Here is a 20,396-nt window from a genome sequence, read left to right on the forward strand (position 1 = left end):
TATCAGTGTTTCTTATCTAGTCAGCAGTGTGTGTTACTGTTGCAGTATCTCTGTGCTATCTAGTCAGCCCAGGAAGACAACTGCCGCAACATTTCTTGAGTTCTTTTTATTCGACAAAAATAAAGCACGACGCCATAGCAGTCTGTACCACTTTCATGTCCATTCATTGTTATGTCACGGGCATTTCTTGTGTGTGTGCGCACGACATCACTGACCTCTGCAACAGCTATTTACACTATTCACAACAGATACACTCCACACACCATCGTGGCCAAGTTAGGTGTTCCTGCTTGGACAGGTAGAACGGTTCTGCCTATTAACGTAGCTTATGTACAAAATTTACAAACCAGCCTTGTCCCAGGACAGAGGCTCTCTGTACACTTTATTACAGGTAACCTTGTGACCTCTCGTGCCTTGTAGTTCATTGCTCGCAGCTTAAAAGCTGCAACTTTACAGGGACCATGCAGACAAAGCCAAGTGCGTCTCCTCTGCCTATATGTAGACATTTTGAAGTAACAAATACCCCCAATTTTACCAATATTAGATCTTCAACATGCTAGGAACAAAGTAGTGGAAGACCGTCGTCGGCACCCGGCAGAAGTTCTCACGTTTGCCGACAGTACAGACCAATGTTTCTGCATATGGTACCATGAAATATTCCCTTAGGGCAAGAGATCGAGCAGGGCATTGTTACCTTCCACTTTGTCACAATTTTGTGCATCACTCAAGCTGCATTTTGAATGAAACTAGAACATAAGTTTCCCCACAGTGACAATTAGATAATCACGACAGAATCAGAAACTTGCCTCCGTGGTCCTTTGAAGGCTGTGCTGCCACCTCCCCATTTGCCTGCCATGAGGTCCCACCATGACTCGCTTCACCACTGACAAAAGGAACTCAGTACCACAGCCACACAATTTAGCACAGCTCAACGCAAAATGACATGAAAAGCATTCTAGGAACCCTTATTGCACTGATGCTCAGCCCTCCAATGTGAAGGACAGACACTTGGTGAACAACAAAGAAGCATGCCGTTTGAGACATGTGCTAACCATTGTCGCTTCAGGGCAAGTGTGAAAATTTGAGTATTAAATTATTGGCACCCTTGGAATCCCTTTCACTGGAGCTACATTTCATTTCAGGCTTCAATCCCCTCAAAAAGAAAACAAAAAGTCAGACAGCTCTGAACTCTTGTACACAATACAGATAGATTAGAAAGAAAAATGAAAATGAGCTCAACCAAAATGGGCCTAGAAATAAAATGGCTTCCTTGAAAAAGCATATCAGGGCTCGACACAGCAAGAGTTCTTCTTTGGGCTTCTTTTACAGTACCCGTAAACCCTTTAAGTTTCTATGCAGGTCACATGGACACCAGCAGTAGAATGAGTGCAGCCTAAGCTTTTTAGCTGCTAAGACTTTGAAAAGCTCAACAAGAAAAATGAATAATGACATGGCAGATTTTGCTAATGTAGAGAATAAAAAAGGCACAGCAGCCCAGTACAACCTTGTAAAGAGAATGTGCAGTAACTGATTGCCCTAGTTATTCAAGAAAAAGAAGCAAGCATGGCCTGTGGAACTACTTTCCGTTAGAACCTTCACCCATCACAGTTGCTTTTTAACACTCGTCTTCAGAACGTCGTCATTACGTACCATACAAGTATGTGTGGCAAGATCTCGCACACCGGCTTATTACGTTGCAACAAAGTATTTTCCACCTGACAACATGCATTCCATCCTGCCTTATTGAAGCTTTTGTGCAATCTTAGTTTTGCACCAATATGGCTTTACAGTAATGGTTGTACCTTAGCTGGGCTTTGGCTTAATTCAACTGCAAGCTCGGATACCTCGCTAACACTGCATGTAAGTGTTTGAGCTTTTATATCAATGACTCTGACATTGTTCCTCGGGTTAAAACATGCAAAAATGTGCCAAAGAATATTTCAATGCGTAAGCATCCTTGTCCGAGTGCCCCAACACGGTGTAACACCTTGTATCTGCACAAGAATGCACAACTTGCAAAGTCAGGACATTTAGTCATTATAATAATGTAAATGTAGACCACTGTAACAGCAACAACAAGAAACCGATAACAGACGAAAGATCCCCCAAATTTGGCTATTGTTAGTGATATCTGACCATCTGGAATGATAGCCAAACTGTCAGATTTGGCAATTCTTGTCCACCGCAAGATACATACATTATACACAACTGAAAATGAAGTAACAGAACTGCAAATGTCTACCTAATCCACTACCCTCACTCGATTAACTAAAGAAAAAGAAAAAAAAACTTGAAAATGACACTGTCTCGGTTGACTCGTTCCTTCAATGCCACCAGGGAAATGTAAGGTTGGTGAAATGGAGAAACGGGGTAAGAATGCTTATGCATTAGTACACAGTTTCCAGAATTTCTGTATCTTTGCAAGTTAAAGCTCCCGGACAAGCATCAATATCTTATCAAAATACACAGGAACTGGCTTGTTCCAACTGTGTAGCACAGTTTTTCCAAGCACTGAAACTTGTCATAAAGGGACCGTGAAAACACCACACAACTTTGCTTCATTCTGAAGATTGGGCCCCCTCATACCTCCCCACATTTTTGGTCGAACAGAAATGATGCTGCCATTGCCAAGCAATCCATAATTACAGGGGCAGATTTCAAATTACCGATTTGCCATAACTCGTGACATTTTGACTGCAGCCAGTAACGGGCACTCCATGCCCAAAGGTGCAGTCCAACAGATAGCACAATTAGGGATATCACTAACTAAACCTCATGAAACCTGGTAGGATGAATAGTCTTGTACTCAGGAACAACTTAAGAACGACAACGGAAGCTGCCCCTGCGCCTCATCCCCGCAGCCGGCTGTTACTCCGGGTGGAGCAAAAAGTGCCTTACTGCGAGTATTTTGAACATGACACGAGTCGTTTCCATGATTTCTCGCACTTACTCTGCTTTTAAATTCCTGCAACGACTGAAAAAAGACTAGGTGTGAAAAAGAGAACAATGTTGCGCATTAAGCGCAATCTCATTTCAAAAAGCGCGTGCGCGTCGACATCCGGGTCCGTCCCTTCGGCGGATTGATACACTACATGAGCTATTGTCGTTCTCAACTTGTACCCGGGTATAGCAATGGAGTGATCCTAGGCAGGGTTTTACACAAAGTTTTGTGTCTGGGAAGGTTTTGTGAAAGCATAATGCTTTTCTGTCTCAATTTTTTTAAGGAAGTGTACTGCCGGTAATAATTAGTAATACTATCCGAAACATTTCTATAACCACATGCAGGAGGTTGAAATAAAGGGTGCATTTGTCACCAACCTACCCAAACAATTTCTTTAACATGGCATTTTACATACAGCAAGCTTGGCATTCTGTATTTGACTAATTGAGGAAGCTTTGCACAACACCAACTTTTCTGCAATTAGTCACTAAAAATGGATGGCTATAGAACCGAATTTCTGCAGGCTACTTTCCTAATGTTCTGGAAAGCTGGCATTGTTTTTGAGACATGCAGGTCATACATATAGCTAGCTGCATTCTAAGGAGGAGAAGTTTCAATTCTACCAGAATGAGACTGCCAAACCACCACTGAAGGCTCAACTACATAGCCATAAGAAGCCAGGCATGTAGGAGTGTGACTTCCAAGAGAAAATGGTAGCTGGTCCCAGCTGGCTTATGGTTAAAGGGGCCATGCAGACAATATACAAATTTGTTTTATTCAAAAGATTTCGCGTTTTATAGCGCCCCCAGTGCTTGTCCAGCAGCAAACGACACTTTATTCACTGAGAAATTAATAAATTTAAGTTAAATTTTGATTCTATTGCCAAATCATGTGTTTTCATGACGCCTGCAATGACATCACCAGGACATTTCTTCAAGCTAAACTTGGTGTGCTGTGGAGCTGTGTTTACCGTTAGTCAACCTAGATGGCACCACCATATCGTGGCGGGCAGTTTTCTGCCTTTGCTTTGTTTTTGACCGTATCTGTACCTGGCTTATTCTTGTTCAGGTAGAAAATCGTTTTGTGAAACATGGTGTTCACTCAACAAATATAGTCACTTAAGACACCGTCTCTGACGCCAATCAGCCAGTGTTGTCTGCGACAATTAACCCCAAAGCTCCGCAGTGCTGCGCAGCTAAAACAAGCATAATGTGCGCAGTACCAACAGCAGTACACATCGGTACTTCTATGTTTGCATGTACTTTTGTAACTTCCACTGTTTATCCAGCTATTCTTACTGCTATAAAAAGAATGCACCCTAAATTCTTAAAACTATTCTAATTTCTAAGTAAACTCTGTGAAACTTGCCAGTCTTGCTGCTTTTTCTCCACTGATTTCAAATATGCCATTATTTTTTGTCAATCAATTAGTTCCAAAGATAATTAGAGTTTGCAATTTTTGGAGGAACAATAGACAAAACAGTGCCAGTCACAGAACTCTAATCTATATTTTCCAGTACTATGAACCCTGGTGAATGCAATAAGAGAACAGGTTTTTTGATGCACCGCTTGGAACTAATTTTACAGCTTATTAAACTGTGCAGTTTGAAATGGACATTCGAAATGGTTCCTTGCCACTGGTGCCACCAAAGTTTGCCGTTTTGTCAAGAATTTATCCACTAGCAAATGCTAAAATGCAGAAATGTGCATTCAGCAACTGAAAAAGCCACGTACTGATCCAGTTACGGATATTGTGCTGGCTTATGCCGTTCAACACATGGAACAAACAAAAAGAATTTCATGCACCGAGTGCTGTCGGTGTCAAAACGAAAACTGCAAATACGACGACAATGTGCAGTAAGGTGCGCAGGCCCCTCAATCTCCGTAGGGAATCAGCAACATATCTACACCATGCGGGCCACCATTACTTGATACAACTCCAAGGTATTCTCGGTTCATGGGCCATTTCTTAGAGCTTCTTGGAAGACATCAGCTAAATATTCCCAAGACCGCAAACTCAAATGAATGGCCAATACTTCATGGAATAGCAGTTTTGAAAACGATCAGTTCCTTCTTGCAAGAACCAGTCGGAGATGGCCCCAAATCCCCAACTGCTAGGGTTTTAGGGCGCTGTTAACAAGCATTGTCACTAGACCTTTGCAAGTCTAGCTTAAATTTCCGTATCACATCCATTTGTCAGGTACTTTATCACTAGAAGAAAGGACTATTTTGAATTTTAACCAGAATTAGTTAATTTTACTAGTCCACAAGCATCTTTCGTTTGCACGCATTCGCCGGCATCACCCAATCAAAGGTCTATGGCATTGTTGGAAAAAGTGTGGGAAAGTCGATAATGCATCGCTACCTTTATAAAACAAGGCTTTATATGGCTAGTTGAAAGGAAAATTCAGCAGTGTACTCTGTACGCAGAAAGATACCCCAGCACAACCCCATGCATTTGCACGAAAAAACCAGGTTGACGAAGAGTTGGAAGTCAAGGGACAGATATCGGCTGATAGATGATGTAGCTACACTGTCACATGTACTGAACCTGGCAAGTAGTGGGAATGGTGCATCAGAGGGAGCAAAAAAGAGTCTCCACAGCAAAGCATGTGTGCAGCGAGCTAATGCGTGCAGCACAGCTCAAGCGACGACGACGGACAGAGGCAGTGGAGGTGCGGGTGGAGCAGAGTCAGTGCGGCAATGGCAAACACCGGCTGCAAGCTACTTCAAAATGGGTAGGCCACGCATCATACGGAGAACACCGGCCGAACTGAAGTACGATTTTGTACTTCAGTTGTCCATCAGTGCTCTAGTTCGTCACTTCTTCCGTCCTCATCCCTGCGCTGTTTTTAGAGTGAATAATATGTACCCAACTAGCCCAACATCAAGCCTTAGCACTTAACATTAATAATATTGGCATGACTGTCATTCTCACATGGCAATCTTCTGGATGAAGCAAAGATGTGTTCATGGTCTCTCTCTGACATTTGTCTAGTGGCATTTAAAGCATCATAGGAATAGTGACACTGACATGTGGTGTTGAAGAACTATCACTTTTCAGGGCCTGAACATCGTGGAACACTTCTCTAGCTATAGAATGGCTAACACGTGTCTCAATACCTAAACTGCACCTGTCTGTAAAATTAAATGACTATGCAAATAGACTGAGGGTTGCACGTGAACGCAACATCGTCAATCTTTTCACAGAAACCACTACAACCTTGAAAGCCGCGTGGCCTTTACGAAACCACCGACATGAAAGCAATATTATTCTTGGCAATGTAAGCAGAACAATGTACTGAATTTGACAAAATACGCAATTTTTGTTCTCGTGCACACCACAACAGACCAACCTACACCATTTGTAATATATATTGACTCTGTGCCTTTTGTAAGGCTGTCAAAATTTCATCACAAAAAGGCTTATAAAAAAAATGTATATGTTACGACGCAGTTGCTGGAGACGATGCGGACGCACCAGTGCTATGACCATTTTCATCAAACACAGGTAAAAATGGGTAAAAAGCAAATTGTAAAAGACAAGTTGACGTGACTATAAACAATAAAACGTAAATGAGCGGCAGCAACACCACATAGTGGGTCATATTTGCCAACTGAGGACAGTGGAGACCTCAAGACCTTGCGGCAATTCAGGCAAACTCCCTGGGCCTGTTGGGGTGCAGCCAGGGCTGCCCGTGTGACGAGTCCAGAATCCCAAAACCTCTCACCCCTATCTGTGCCAGCACTCAGCCATGTTGGTGCAAACCCAGCCACAAGTAATACTGTCTGTCTAAACACTCACACAAAAACTGACTACTAATGCTGCTCTCCTCTGCAGGGAATGAACGAAATTGGGCGTGCGACAACTCATCAGTGTGCAACCCACAGTGTATCACGCCACAGGCATAGAAGTGCCCGCATTTGCTGAGCCTTTCGGGCCCTTGGGAGTGCCTTGCAGGGGTTTCCAGAAAACACGCCAAGCGGGGGATGTGCTGATTAAAGAATTGTACAGCAGCTCTTACATCTGCTGCTGTCCTAGCACTCTCTCACACGCGTGCAGAGTCTTGCCTTCAACACTGTAGGAGAGCACTGAACTTAAGATTTTCTTTGAAGACGCAGAGAAAAAAAAGCAGCAAAAAAAAGAAAGCATTCCTTGAACCGAACATCATGCTAAAGTGATGGCAATGGCAACAACGCCACGGACCAAGAGCCACAGGACTGTGTCAACTGGCCCTGACCAGCAGCGACACAGGCTGTAGTTTGGCGAACTGAAGTGGGACCCACGAACAGACAACCGGGCAAGCAGATGAAGGCTTTGGTCAGGTGAAAGGTGGGGCTGCATAGCTGGGCCAAGGAGTAGGCCGCACGGGGTGCGGGGGGCCACACCAGTCTCCTCTGAGGCGCACGACACTGGCACTCGGGGGTGGCGGCATGTCCAGCAGCTTGGGGCACAGCACGGTCAGAGGGTAGCCAGCACTCGGGTGTAGGACATGACCACCGCAAACACAGTCTGTCCACAGCCCCAGACCAGTGCGTAGAAGGGCATCATGTGAAATCGAGCTGCCCGGTACACACCCGCTATCACGGCACCTGCACGGGGTCACGGAGGGGGGGCAAGGAGGGAGCACCACATAAGGTGGTGGCATGGGCAGCAATCGCACATCGGCTAGACTGCGCCATGAACAATGCCACCCCTCTAAACTCCAGCTAGCCCAGCTGGAGTGGCCCCAGCTGAAGCATGCGCAGAAGGTTCTGCAATTAGCACTCCAAAGGCATGCAATCAGGCACGCAATCAGTCCAGTCCGGAAGGGCTGGCCCGGTGCACTTTGGGGCACTACCATATTTACTCGCATAATGAACCCTCCCCCCACTTTTATTCTTGAGAATTTACTTTTTTGTCACTTTTAATAAAAAATGCAGCGGAGATATGTTTTCATCTCAGCATGGTTGCTGATGCTGTAGACGATCGCAGTAACTTGGTATCCCGCCACAGTAGACGCATAAATGCTAAAAAAAAAAAAAAAAAACGCATTCCAACAAAAAGAAATCTCAACACTAGCCGGAGATGTGAGTGGAAATGCTGTGGCTCACAATTTAAAAACTGCGCGCTAGCGGTGCGCCACCTGCTGAACACAAAAACCTTGCGCCATAAAAACATTGCGGCTTGCGAACAAAGCACAAAACGCACTCCACACTCCTTCCCTGCTCTTTGCCGTTCGGGCTGGTTTTGGCGGCGTGCGAACAAAGCACTAAGCGTACTCCGCACTCCCCTGCTCTTGCTGTTCTGCGACTTCGCCATGACGATCCGTGGTGTTGTTGTTCAGCTGTGTTCCGACCTTTTTTTGTGCTCCTGGTGCGCACCGTGCGATGGGCCAGTACATGAGCTGCACAGACGGTTTTAAACTGAAGGTGGTGGAGCATGCGTTGATGCGCATGGAAACCGCACGGCTGGGCAGCATTTCAGTGTTGACCCACTGCGTGTACGCTATGGGCGCAAACAAGGTTTTTGGTCAGTGAACAAGGATCGTCGTGTGTTTCGTGGGCCCAAAAAAGGGAAGTTTCGGGTGTGAGAAAAAAAGTTTCGGAGTGCCTTGACGGGCCGGAAGACTGTGCGCTGTGGGCCGACTACGAATGCGAAGCCGCAAGCGACTTCAGTGAGGAGGACAGCTCCATGGCGAGTAGGGGGCCACTGGCATGTTCAGAATAAAAAAGAAATTCCATTACATAATCACCCAGGTGTTTTTACGGAAACGGTAAGGCTCTGCCGCGCTTCTCTTATCAACTTTATTGTGTGGAATTTCAACTTTAAAAACATCTGTTGCAATTTTTTCCCGCAAAATGAACCCTCCCCCCAAATTCATGCCGAATTTTCTGGAAAAAAGGTGGGTTCATTACGCGAGTAAATACGTAGATCGATGTGTTCAGCGTGGGCTGCGCTGAATAAAGGCAAGTCCTATCTCGACACCCATACAGTCAAAGTGTGCCAACTGCCACCAAACACGCTTGGCCAGGCTAGAGCGGAGGCGCGCGCGCATTTGTGCGGCCTTCGCAAGAGGGCTAGTGCCTGACTGCGGCCGCTGCGAGGAGCCAGCGATGCGGTCCTACCCTTCTGATGCGCGCGTTTCCCCTTCCGTGGACAAGCTGTGTGCTGCTCTTCTTATTTCTTGCAAGATCTCAGGTGCCGCCACCGTGAGCAACAGATGTGCACTTAAATTTTGCCCATTTCTCATGATGGCCAGCGCAAACGAAACAAGAAAAGAAGCGTGGGGATGACACAGGCGCTGTGCCATCCCCATAGCAGACGACCGCAGACTCTTTTTGCCTGATGTTTCGTTTGCGCTAACCATCCTTGGCATATTTCTACTCGCCCAAGTGTTCTACGCTATTTGCTGATTTCGCTCACAGTGGACGGGTGATCCATCTCGAAACGTTTCAGGTGCGTCTACATGGTTGTAGTGCGTTGCTCAAAAGTAAGTTCGGAGCAATGTCCTATGAATGTCATAGGTTATCACGGCTTACAATTTTTACAGTGGCTGTTGAGAAACATTTCTACAAGTGTCATAGGTTATCATGGCTTACAATTTTTACAGTGGCTGTTGAGAAGTATTTAAAACATTCAAAAATGCTTCCCATTGACACGCGTGTATGCGCACTGAAGGGGTCAAACCGGGAGGAAACATATTTGGCGAGAAGCTAAAGCATTGTGCCAACTGTAATGCGAAACCTAACGTGGAACAATAAGTCATGTCTCTTCAGTGCATAAAACAGGAGAATTGCACAGTGCATTCTATCAAACTGTATAAAGCACAATTGTCGCAATGGAATTTTTATTTATTGACTTCAGCAATGAAACTCAAAGCAGTTTTTCCTATTTCTCTTCCTGCAGACTGGGCTGTGTAATGCTCTATATCTGTCAACTACACAGCTCTCCAGTAGTCAAATCTGTTCATCCCACCTTTTTCTTCACTCGTAATATTTTCCCCTGGCGCAACACGTTAGGATTTCAGCTGGACAAACCTCATTAGAATCATTAAACCCCATTATTTCTCCTCCCCCAATCTTTAAGCAGTGATATGTTTAACTTTTCATTTCTACAGGAAAAAATAATTCCTCAGTTTTGTGCACAAACGCAAAAAAATCCTCTTCGACGTTACTGAAACGATCACATTACTTTTATTTTTCGTAAAAACACACGATTCCAAGAATTTGAGGGTCATCTTCATCGTATGAAGGGCATTTTCGACGGCTTGCAGGTGTAGCAAACACTCATTTTTGTCCGGTGACTCGAGTGGAGAAGTAAATAAGAGAAATTCTGAGAAATCTCTCAGCAATAAAACTTCCTGACCATCTTTTATGACTGCTGCCAACTTGAGGGCAGCTCAACACAGGCGTGTGTTGATGGTAACGTTTACAGTTGTAGCACTTCAAAAACATTTGTTTGGCTTTGCATGTGCATTGCTACTATCTCGAAAAAGGTGAGTATCCTATCTAAAAGAGCGAGATACTATGACCTTTGGTAGACAAGCCCACTTAAATTCCCTGGCCTCTCAAAAGCGCGTGTGGCAGCTCATCTTTGTAGCTCGCCGCCAAGAGCCTGGCACAAGATTCACATCCGAAACCAGCTACCAGCTTCGCTATTTAACCACCAATGTTAGGCAAGTGAGAGCATGTCACTAACAACGCTGTAGCAGCAAAACATTCTTTCGTCTTATTTAAGTCCTCTGAAATTGTAACCAATAGGCCAGTGGCGATCAGCATGCTGTTTGCCCCGCAATAATATAAGAGCTACCAAATTCTCTTCGATAGGATCGCTGTTAAATCACACAAACATGAATGCTGCGAAAGCAGCCCACGTGTGGGGAGCAGCCTGCAGATATAAGGGCGCAAGGGCCAGGCAAGGGTAGGCTCGCGTAGCCCCCACGCAGAGAGCGATGGAACTGTACACCAAGACCGGTCTGCGTTGTTCTCCTCACCAGTGCGAAGGCAGTATCAACAGAGCACGCACCTCCGCTCTAGCCCGGCCGTACAAACATGTTGGCAGTTATAAGACTTTGCACCTGCACTTGCCAACGTAATGTGGCCATGCCATGCGCAGGCACTATGTCGGAATGTAAACACGCCTTTCGTGCCTAAAAAAAGCCCCTCATAAAAGACAATAATATTTCGTGCATGCACGGCAGTGCTGCGTCAGCACAGTTTCCTTTACTTCAGCACATCTTCTGATGGGTCCCTGTCTCAACCATGAATGACACAGCAAGTCTAAAGACACTTGAAAGAAAATGAACATACATTCCTCCAACTAGGGTCTGAAGTTTAAGCGAGACAAAAGTGTGCAAATAAATTGGCCTTACAACATAACGTTATTGACCATGTTCAAAATGAGTTTTAGGACCCCACTATATTAAAAAAAAAAAAAAGACAAGTAAACAAGCAGGTACAGGCTCAGGGGTAAACTGCTGTAATAGTATGTCACATAACATCCTCTCTGTCACCCACCCCCATGGGGTCCCCCATAACTTCCACTAGCCCACAAGGACCCCGGCACATCCATGGTTCAGACAACAAGTCCACTACAGGCAGATGAAATGATGCATGCAAAATTTTTAGCTAAAAAATTAGGATTGAAATCAGAAAGTGACGCAAACAGCTTCACCAAAAACAAGATTGCAGGGTGTGGGGGTAGGGGGCCAAGCTGCTGAGCTCACTTGAGAGGGCGCCTCCTGTGAGTGGTGCCACCAGGCCCATGAGCAGTATGAAGAGGGGGCTAAAGCGGCCAATGTGCTGCTTCCTCAGCATGCTGAAGGCCACCACTGCAGCCACCAGGTGCACAAACAGGGACGAGAAGAGGGCCCACAGGAACACCTGGTACCAGATCTCTGCAGCACAACCACAGGTCCTCCCCCTTCAGGCACCAACACAGTACCCAGCTCATTAGCTTCTACCAAGCATACTGCTGAGGCATATGTACATGCGGAAAAATCTGGGCTTGCACCCAGCCAGACATCAAAATCTGTGATAAAGAGATGTACGATTCTTGGCACAATGCAGTGCTGCTGCCCATACCCTAGAACAGTGGTTCCAAAATGGGCATCTATGACGACGCCTCATGGAGCCCTTGTTGCCTTCTTCTTACCAGAATGTGATGCACACCTGACCAGACTAAGAAGTATGTCTGACTCCGAGCTTTGCATTGCAGCAGATACCTCTATTCAGTTTCTCCAGATTTTTTTCACAAGACTAAAACAGTGCAAAAGGGCCAACCGCACAAAAGACATGCATAGAACAAGTGTACGAGTGACTTTCAAGAAGAAGAGGGGACTTTTTTGATAATATCCCCCATGCCAAAATGACCCCATCCCCCATTCTACGTGGGGCCTCCCATCACTTGTGAAAGTCCACAAAGTGTCCCCCCTGAGACAGAACAAATGCTCTGGTCTTCAATGTTGCGTACAGGACAGCAGGTAATGAAGTGAGATGAGCTAGGAGTCACACACCCACAAAGGTGTCGAGGGGATCACTTGGCGTGAGTCCAATGACATTGATGACGGAGTCTAGGTCCGCTGTCTCAAACTCCGTTCCCGTGGCCATTGGGGGTGCTTGCTTCGCACTGGGGCTGTGCCAGGGGCCCCCTCAAGAAGAGTAAAAATCTGCACAAAAGACACCAAGCAAAATTTCAATGAAACATGACATGTGCCGCCATTTACAAAGAAAGAGACCTATCGTGCAAAAAAGCTTCTTGCCATAATAAGTGAACTTGCTCACTTTATGTTCACGCAAATACTACACAAATACGTATTGTTGTATACAATGCACTGTGCACACCCTCATTTGTCACTTTTATTGCTTTAATAAACCAGTACCTTTCCTTAATTTTACTGGAAATACTCACAATACCTTCCACACACAAAATAAATAATTATATATAGAGCTCTTGCGCAAAGCACATTAGTACGGCTGGCTTTTTGGTGGGTCTTAAAGGTTAAAGTGCCTGATGAGAAAACAAAACTTGCACGAACTAGACACAGCCGTCGGTAAAAAGAAATTTTGAAGATTTCACATTCCAACCCACCCACACAACTCAACAATCAATGCAATTTCTGATTAACGCATGGACATTCTAATGGGGGTAATTTGGTTGCTCCATCATGTGATCGAGTGAGTAAATAACCTACATCAGTAAAAATAAATGACAGGGCAATAAAAGGTGGAAGCACTACGCAAGAAAAAATGCGCAGATTACCTAAGGTGTAAAGGCAGATCATCATTATCATCAGCCTATTTATATGCCCTGAAAGAGGAAGGCCTCTCCCATGAACTCTCAACTGCCCCCATCCTACGCTGCTCGAATCCACTTCTTGCCTGCTGAATTTTCTTACCTCGTCGCCCCATCCAGTTATCTATCTACATGGAGATAGATATGGGAAGAGGCAGATACATAATGCCTGTCTGCCTGTAAGTGGCGTTTTGTGTATCTTCTTCCTCGTGTATTTGTCTTCCGCACTGCCCTTCAACATGTTCAAGCAGTAGCAACTCAAATGTCGATTATTCTGCAGATATATAACACCAAGACTTATAATAGAGTGCAGTTTAAGTACACCTTCATTACAAATAAAAAAGTCGTAAAAACTAACAAAAAGAACACTAAAACCATCAAGAACAACATTAGAAGTCACGTTACCTAAAGCTATAAATGGATGGTCACAACTGGCTGGAAACCGTTAAATCCCTAGTTTCATTAAGTCCAATTGTACAACCTTCCTTAAAAGAGTCTATGCACTCGCATAACATGAGCAACAAAGTATGGAAGCAGGTGGCCAGTTATCAAGCAAGCTCTCCTCTAAACGAAGTTCAATAACCTGAGATGCTAACGAATCCAGAGTATTTGTACTGTCACAGTAAAGCCACGCAACTGCAAACAGACTCAAGGACTTTCAGCTGAAGCCATTGCAAAGCCCAATCTAAAACATCCAAAAGACCACGAAGACAACTGCAAACGGGCTTTAAAAGGACACTAAACGTTGAATAGCATTTGTTTTTAATGAAAAATCACACACACTTCATAGCTCCCTTCAGCTTTGTTCAGCGACAAACGGTGCTTTATTTGTTCAGAAACAATAATTAAAGCTGGCATTTACCTCTTCCTTTTCCCTTTCATTTTTTCTGCAATTTAAAAATGCACAGCACAAAATGGAGATCAAGCACCACTTGCACACTGACAAAGCACCAAGCTGCTGCCCCCTAGGATAAGGTGTAAAAAATATGAACAGTAGACAGACCGCCAGAGTAGTCACGTTGGTCCTTCCACTTACAACCCCCCATTTTTACCACTTTTTGTCGTACATATGTACATTTATAGAAAGAACAGTTTGTTGTTCTTGTGTCTGCCTTTAAGTTTCTCGAACTCTCACCACAGTGACAATTATTTTAGGCCAAGTGTCTAGCAAAATTAATAACATCAGTAGAGCTCTTGCTGGAGCCTGCCTTGAGGGTGTCTCCTAATTTACTCGGAGGCCTGTAGTTACGACTTCGGAGCTCTTTTTGGCAAGAAATTTTTCCAGGCTGCCATCAAAATAGATAAGTTTTTTAATGATCAAAAACTACCTATAATACAAAAACAAAATAAGCAATATCAACTGGAGTAATGCAATAAAAGTACAGAAAACTGGAACAGCAAACACGGTGCAGTGTATAGAAACGTGCCTAGCAGTTAAAGCAGAACACTTGTGCCCTGCAATAAGCTAGCCATGTCCCGATATCAATGTAATACATAAAAAAAATACAAACAATATATGAGATGATACACAGAAACAAGAAAAAGTTTGACAGGTGACTTTACAGATGGAGGTTTGCCCCAGATAAAAAAAAAAATGGATACGAATCAATGCAGTTATAACATCTATTTCAAGTGTAGATAGCTTATTTAGAAGAAATTCAATGTTAAATGCCAATGACTGTGATCCACACGTCGTTCAGCAGAAGTGGCTAATCCAATTAGCTGATTGCTGTAACAAGCTGCATTTTGAAGCCTCTTGAAATTCATTTAAACGAAGCTTCCTTGTTCATAGAACATGCATTCGTGCAAAATAATAATTATGACACACAATTTATGAAGCCCCCTTGCGACTTTTGATGTGGTGATGCAAACACATCAACCCAAGCTACAGCATATCAAGGCTAGCTGAACACTGCCCACTGAATGCAATGGCTATACAGTCCAACAAGGTGGTCTTCACAAACGTTGGCCAGAACGTCTATGATGGCCACTCTCATCGGCTCAACCTGCACTATGGGCAAATAATGTGAAACAAATGCGAACTCTAACCAAGCACAAGCCGACCTCCAGCTGCCCGCGGCATGATATTACACACTTTACTCAGAGTACGAAGTCTCGGAATCTCACCATGTGCGTGTTTGGGTGAAAGTAAACTACAGCACCGGTAAATGAACTGCCCTGCAACCTGGTGTTCGCTGTGCGTGCACAGGGCACCTCCTTAAAAGAGAAGCAAAACATCACCTACATACAGGCAACTTGTGCTACGCCACCACCCAGTGCAGCAACTCCCACCGATCAAAAATGTAGCTCTCCACCACCTTTTTAATCTACCTGCAGATCTATCATGCTCCAGTTACAGCAGCAATAGCTTATGGTGTAAGAGGCTTCAAAATGAGTGCGAAATTAAATCAAAAGCAACAATTCCTAGGTCTGTGTACATCATTTACACCTATCTCCATAAGAGCACTGTATGGGCCAGGACTTCTTCACTCTAAGCCCAGCCACTGCAGCAGATGAGGCCTGAGATATACCAGAGAAGTGCCACTGGTATATATGCTATGTATCGTTACAGTCCACCTGGCCTATTGCCTACAGAGAAAGCCCAAAACCACCCCGTGAAGGACTCTAATGTTTGGCTTACGAAAAGAGAAAATTTTAAATTCCTTTCGTGAATAAAATCCTCCACTATCGCAGCTATTAAAAAAGCACTATATTTGCAATGGTTCATTAGGTATATTTAAATGCCTGTATGAGTAAAAATTTCAATGCTGCTTCATGATGCACGTAAAGGGTTTGAAAAGCTGTTGTCATCTACGAATGAAATGATGCTACATGCAAGGGTAGCGGGTTTGTAACATTCCGGGAATTATCAAGCGTATTCCGAAGACTGAAACCAAAAGCAAAGGATTTTTGATCAAGCAATGTCCTGACCTAAAGGCAGAAAATACAGCAAATTTTTCAATGTTCTGGGTGCACATATGAGTCATGCCTTATTTCTGCCTGGATTCTGCACATTAATACTCATACAATAGCACTGGCACCACAAATTACCTACCATGCGAGAAATTTGGTTAGGGAGTTGCCATTAATCAAGATCCAGAAACCTGAATTACATTCTGAACAGCATAACCACTATATACGGTTAAATATTTATGAGAATTCAGTTCACATAACCTTTGAGTTGTCTACTGTACATGAAAAATTGGCTATAAGCAGTTTAGGTGCCCCATGAGCTTCAGTCTGAATGCATAAAAATTTCCATCGAGTTGCTTCAACACATTGGCATACGCGGGTGAAGGATTTGAGGGGGAAGGCAGAGTGAATTGGGTGGTTCAAATACCCTCCCGTCCCCCTCAGGGATACTGATCCCCACCTGAAATAAAATAGTGGCTGCACAACCGCTTCGCCCGCACATTATGTAGTTTGCTTGGACCAACGTTTGCAGGAACCATACAATTGAAGTAGAATAATGCCTCAAAATGTTATTAGAACTCAATGTGAATCCGTGCATTATGCACCTAGCAGCTCTAGAGACCCACTTACATGCCGACAAGCCATGATGTGCGTGATGGCCTCATCATGCCAGCTCACAGAAGTGTTTGCAAATGTGCACTGGTGCAGGAACAAAGAAGGGGCAGCGCTGTGCTCAAATGAACAGCTAGGCAGACTTTTCTCACACTAGTTAGTTCCTGATGAACCTACATTCAGCTTTGTTTCATTTTTATGCATTCAAAAATCTGGAGCCTGGAAACATTCTGAACCTTAGCACGTTCCCTGCTCAAGATTTCATTCATGCTGCCATTCTGCGCTGAAATCGTTCAGGTCAGGCAGGAGATTAACACACTCAGCATGGCATGGGGCCCCAATGGTTCACACTGCGCTGAATGTGCTAAACTTTGGCCTAATTAGAAAACATGTTAAGCTCGTAAGGATTAAGTTGTTCACAGCATTTTAAATATCAATTATACTGGAGAATAAAACTGACTGCTGCATGCTCGTGCGTAAACTGGACAGCTGAACTAATTTCATTCTACTTCGAGGGGCTGATTGCTTATTAAGCCAATGCTCTAGAATAACAAATCTGGGGCGGTTGATGCACACCAGCCCAGCAAGGAAAAACAGCACATGGAAGGAACAAGAGCAAAAACTAGAGAAAGAAGTGCTGACTGCCTTTGTTGCATTGTCGCTGCATAACCCGTGCACTGGCGGCTCGTTCATTTCGACGTTCAGCGTTCTGTCTTGATCACAAAAGATCCAATACTGGCTGCCAAATTCATGTCCCAAACAAAGGGTTTACAGTAATGCGTTGTCTTTAATGTTACATCTTTTGCAGAGGCACTTCCAGGAAAATTGCCCGAAGAGACACTGGCCACAGCTGGCAATGGCATTCCTGAATGCCCTCGGTGGACTTACTAGTCGGCTTCCATGTATAATCAGCACATTAGAGGCCACCATTCTGAGAGCTCTTATCGGATGCTACAGAAGCACTTACAGTCAACTTCAACTTTAAAACTAGAATTGACTTTAGAAGCACTTACAGTCTGTAGTGGCATGTGAGAACATGCAGTAACACAAGAGCGATAGGTAATAACGGACTTGCGAAAACAACTCACAGACAGGATGAAGTGCTGGTCCTGCCGTTTCCTTCATCCCACCCATGCGCTGTTTTCACACGTTTGAAATAATGTACTATCGTGATAAATTGAAATACGAACAACAGAGTGCATGTCTTTCAGTACATGCCGCACATCCTGGCGACTGGTCACGTGTGCACAGTGCGAACAAGTTACGCGAGTTTGTGTCCAACGTTGATATGGAAACACCGTTGTTCGGCGTGTGAGCGTTTTGGTTTGTCTTCCCACTGCGTTCAGTGCCCGCTCACACAAGCGCTATCTCACTTTGTTGCTGCAATGAGTGAAAACGGCGCATGCAGCTACATTCCTTTATTATTTTGTGCAGAGCGCCCAACAAACGATTGCAATGCGATGGTCTGTCCATATCAAGGTTGGTCACGAACTCTCGTAACTTGTTCGCACTGCGCATGTTCAGCCCATCGCCAGGATGCGCGGCATGTACTGAAAGCCATGCGCTCCACTGTTTAAGTCAAGGGTGTGACGGAAGCCCGTCTGGTCGGGATGCATTTAGATGAAGACAAGGACGCCGACCACAAGTTTGTTGAGTTGAAAGGAAATTAACGTTTTGGCTCCCACACGGAAGCCTTGGTCACAAATCTCCACTGTTTGTATTTCAATTTATCACAATAGTACCATCCACCCAAAATTCTGCACTGTTGATGTAATAATTAGGCTACGGTTCTGGCACAAGCCCCCCCCCCCTCTTTTTTTAAATTTCAACCAAAAGAAACATTCAAGAAATGCACGCGTGACATTTTAATATTTAAAGTACTCCGGTGCACTACTTTTCTTCATGTGTGTACGGTCAAGATGACATATTCTCTTGTTCTTTTACATCATATGTTTGCACAGCAACACACTGACTCTCGACAAAGCACACTTCTCCCATGCGATGAGCTCAACAGTTCACGCCGCGTTTTCCGCAATGACTAGGAAACAAGTGGCGCTGGTTCGTTCGAGTAACCCATCTCAAGGAAAAGTTTTCGCTGCTGCTCATTGATGACGTCCCCTCAAAGCTTTGTGCTCACGCGCTCCGAAAGCAGCGCAAAACACAAGGTGCTACAGCCAAAACCTTTCAGAAATTTAAAACCCTGCTTTACGGTCTGACTCAACAGTCGCCGCCTTCGTGATTCACTTCCCAGCTATCGTTACGACACCGACTGAATAGCACGGTCTTTCTGTTGGGCCTCAAAATGTCAATTCGGAATGCAGCGCAACTATTTCCCAATACAGCAACAGCATATCCCCTCAAATTCTACATTCAACACGCGACCAGTTACAACGCTATGGGCAAAGATCGCCGTTAGCCTGGTGATAAATTACAAAGGTCACAGCTGCAAACAAAATAGGCGACTTATTATGGGAAATTTTTAGACCGATTGCCAGGCTGATGCTCCAAGGGCAAGAGATATCGTTACTCGCGCTATCGCTCACGTGTTACCGCTATGTGCAGCAAAAAGCAGAAACTTTCCGGCATGTGTCCCGACCAATATCCACTGGCAAGCGCATGCGAAAAGATCCGCTGCATAATTAGTTTTCACAACGTTCGGGCCGCTGCGTTGCTAGGCGCCATCAGGCAAGAAACAAGTCGACTGAAATAAATGGTATCGCTTCCTTATGTAACAGAAAGACCACACAGGCAGCGGATCACGCAAATTGTACCAATTTCCTACAAGGTTACTACGAAAACGAAACTCGGAGCATTTTGGCTCGACCGGTCGCAAAGTTCAAGCAGCAATTTCAGATAGTGAAAAATGAGGAAGTACTTACCATTTTTAAGGCATAACAGAATTAGCTTCAGTACATTATTCATACAGCCAGAGAAGATGCTTAGTTTGAAATGTCGATGGAAAATGAGGGGCGGCCAAGTCCCACGGTGGGTGTATCAACAATGTATACGGTGACCTTAGCCTAAGAAACAAATGTTCGCCGATAGGCTTCTATCCTAATCGAAGGTTTCATAGCTACCGAACGAACAGATAACCCTGAAAAGATTCACATCGCAGCGGGAAAGCCGCATAATAGCGAAATACTCGGGAACCGAAACACTAGCGCTTGTATGGATGGGCATAGGTAGCCGTAAGCCCTGGCCATTACATTTAAAAGAACATAAATATACCCGGCACTATTTGAAGAGTGAAACTTATAACATTCAACAACTAACTAAGCCGAAACTTATTCAATTAAATATTTTTGTATAAAAAATGCAAGTTTTGCATCAAATTGTAAGAATGATTAGTTAAAATTGTGACAGCGTTTATTTATAGGCGGCAGCACAGAACAGTCAACGCCGTTTGCGGCGTTTGCGGTTTTGCGTTTCGGAAATAATTACTCATCGTAGACAAAACAGTCATTCTGTGCGCCAGCATATTAATTTACGATGTGTTAGCTGCAAAACGCATGAGCAACCTCAACATGAAGCATGTGTTGCAGCATTTCACAGTCAACTGAGCGGGGCACCCGTAACCGCCCGTTGGCAAACAACGAAAAGACGAACATTCTCAGCACAACTAAAAAAATGTTCATGTGTGCGCAAGTGTTATAAA

General features: G+C 44.4%; 1 protein-coding gene across 2 annotated transcripts; it reads right to left on the bottom strand.

Annotated features, from left to right (window-relative positions):
• Positions 1–86: 86 nt before the first annotated feature.
• Positions 87–19,935, bottom strand: LOC144155333 (transmembrane protein 170A). Of its 2 annotated transcripts, XM_077686693.1 has the most exons (5): positions 19,621–19,935; positions 15,344–15,433; positions 12,438–12,590; positions 11,649–11,819; positions 87–7,533 (listed from the first exon to the last, which is right to left on the bottom strand). In XM_077686693.1, the coding sequence occupies exons 3-5, from the start codon at positions 12,529–12,531 to the stop codon at positions 7,403–7,405; spliced, it is 396 nt and encodes a 131-aa protein (XP_077542819.1). In that variant the 5' UTR covers positions 12,532–12,590; positions 15,344–15,433; positions 19,621–19,935; the 3' UTR covers positions 87–7,402. The 2 variants fall into 2 exon arrangements, with proteins under 2 accessions (XP_077542819.1, XP_077542818.1); XM_077686692.1 differs by lacking the exon at positions 15,344–15,433.
• Positions 19,936–20,396: the final 461 nt, after the last annotated feature.

Source organism: Haemaphysalis longicornis, unplaced genomic scaffold (genome assembly GCF_048455015.1).
Source record: "Haemaphysalis longicornis isolate Haplotype H1 unplaced genomic scaffold, Haemaphysalis longicornis Haplotype H1 scaffold_1, whole genome shotgun sequence".
NCBI classification, from domain to species: Eukaryota; Metazoa; Arthropoda; class Arachnida; order Ixodida; family Ixodidae; genus Haemaphysalis; species Haemaphysalis longicornis.

What these genes read in the sequence shown, in the direction of transcription:
- LOC144155333 (XM_077686692.1), bottom strand. Translation starts at nt 12,531, where the DNA reads ATGGCCACGGGAACGGAGTTTGAGACAGCGGACCTAGACTCCGTCATC. An exon ending in TCCCCTCGACACCTTTGTGG is followed by an intron (nt 11,820 to 12,437) that starts GTGTGTGACTCC and finishes GTTGTGCTGCAG; the next exon opens with AGATCTGGTACCAGGTGTTC. An exon ending in CACAGGAGGCGCCCTCTCAA is followed by an intron (nt 7,534 to 11,648) that starts GTGAGCTCAGCA and finishes GACCCCGTGCAG; the next exon opens with GTGCCGTGATAGCGGGTGTG.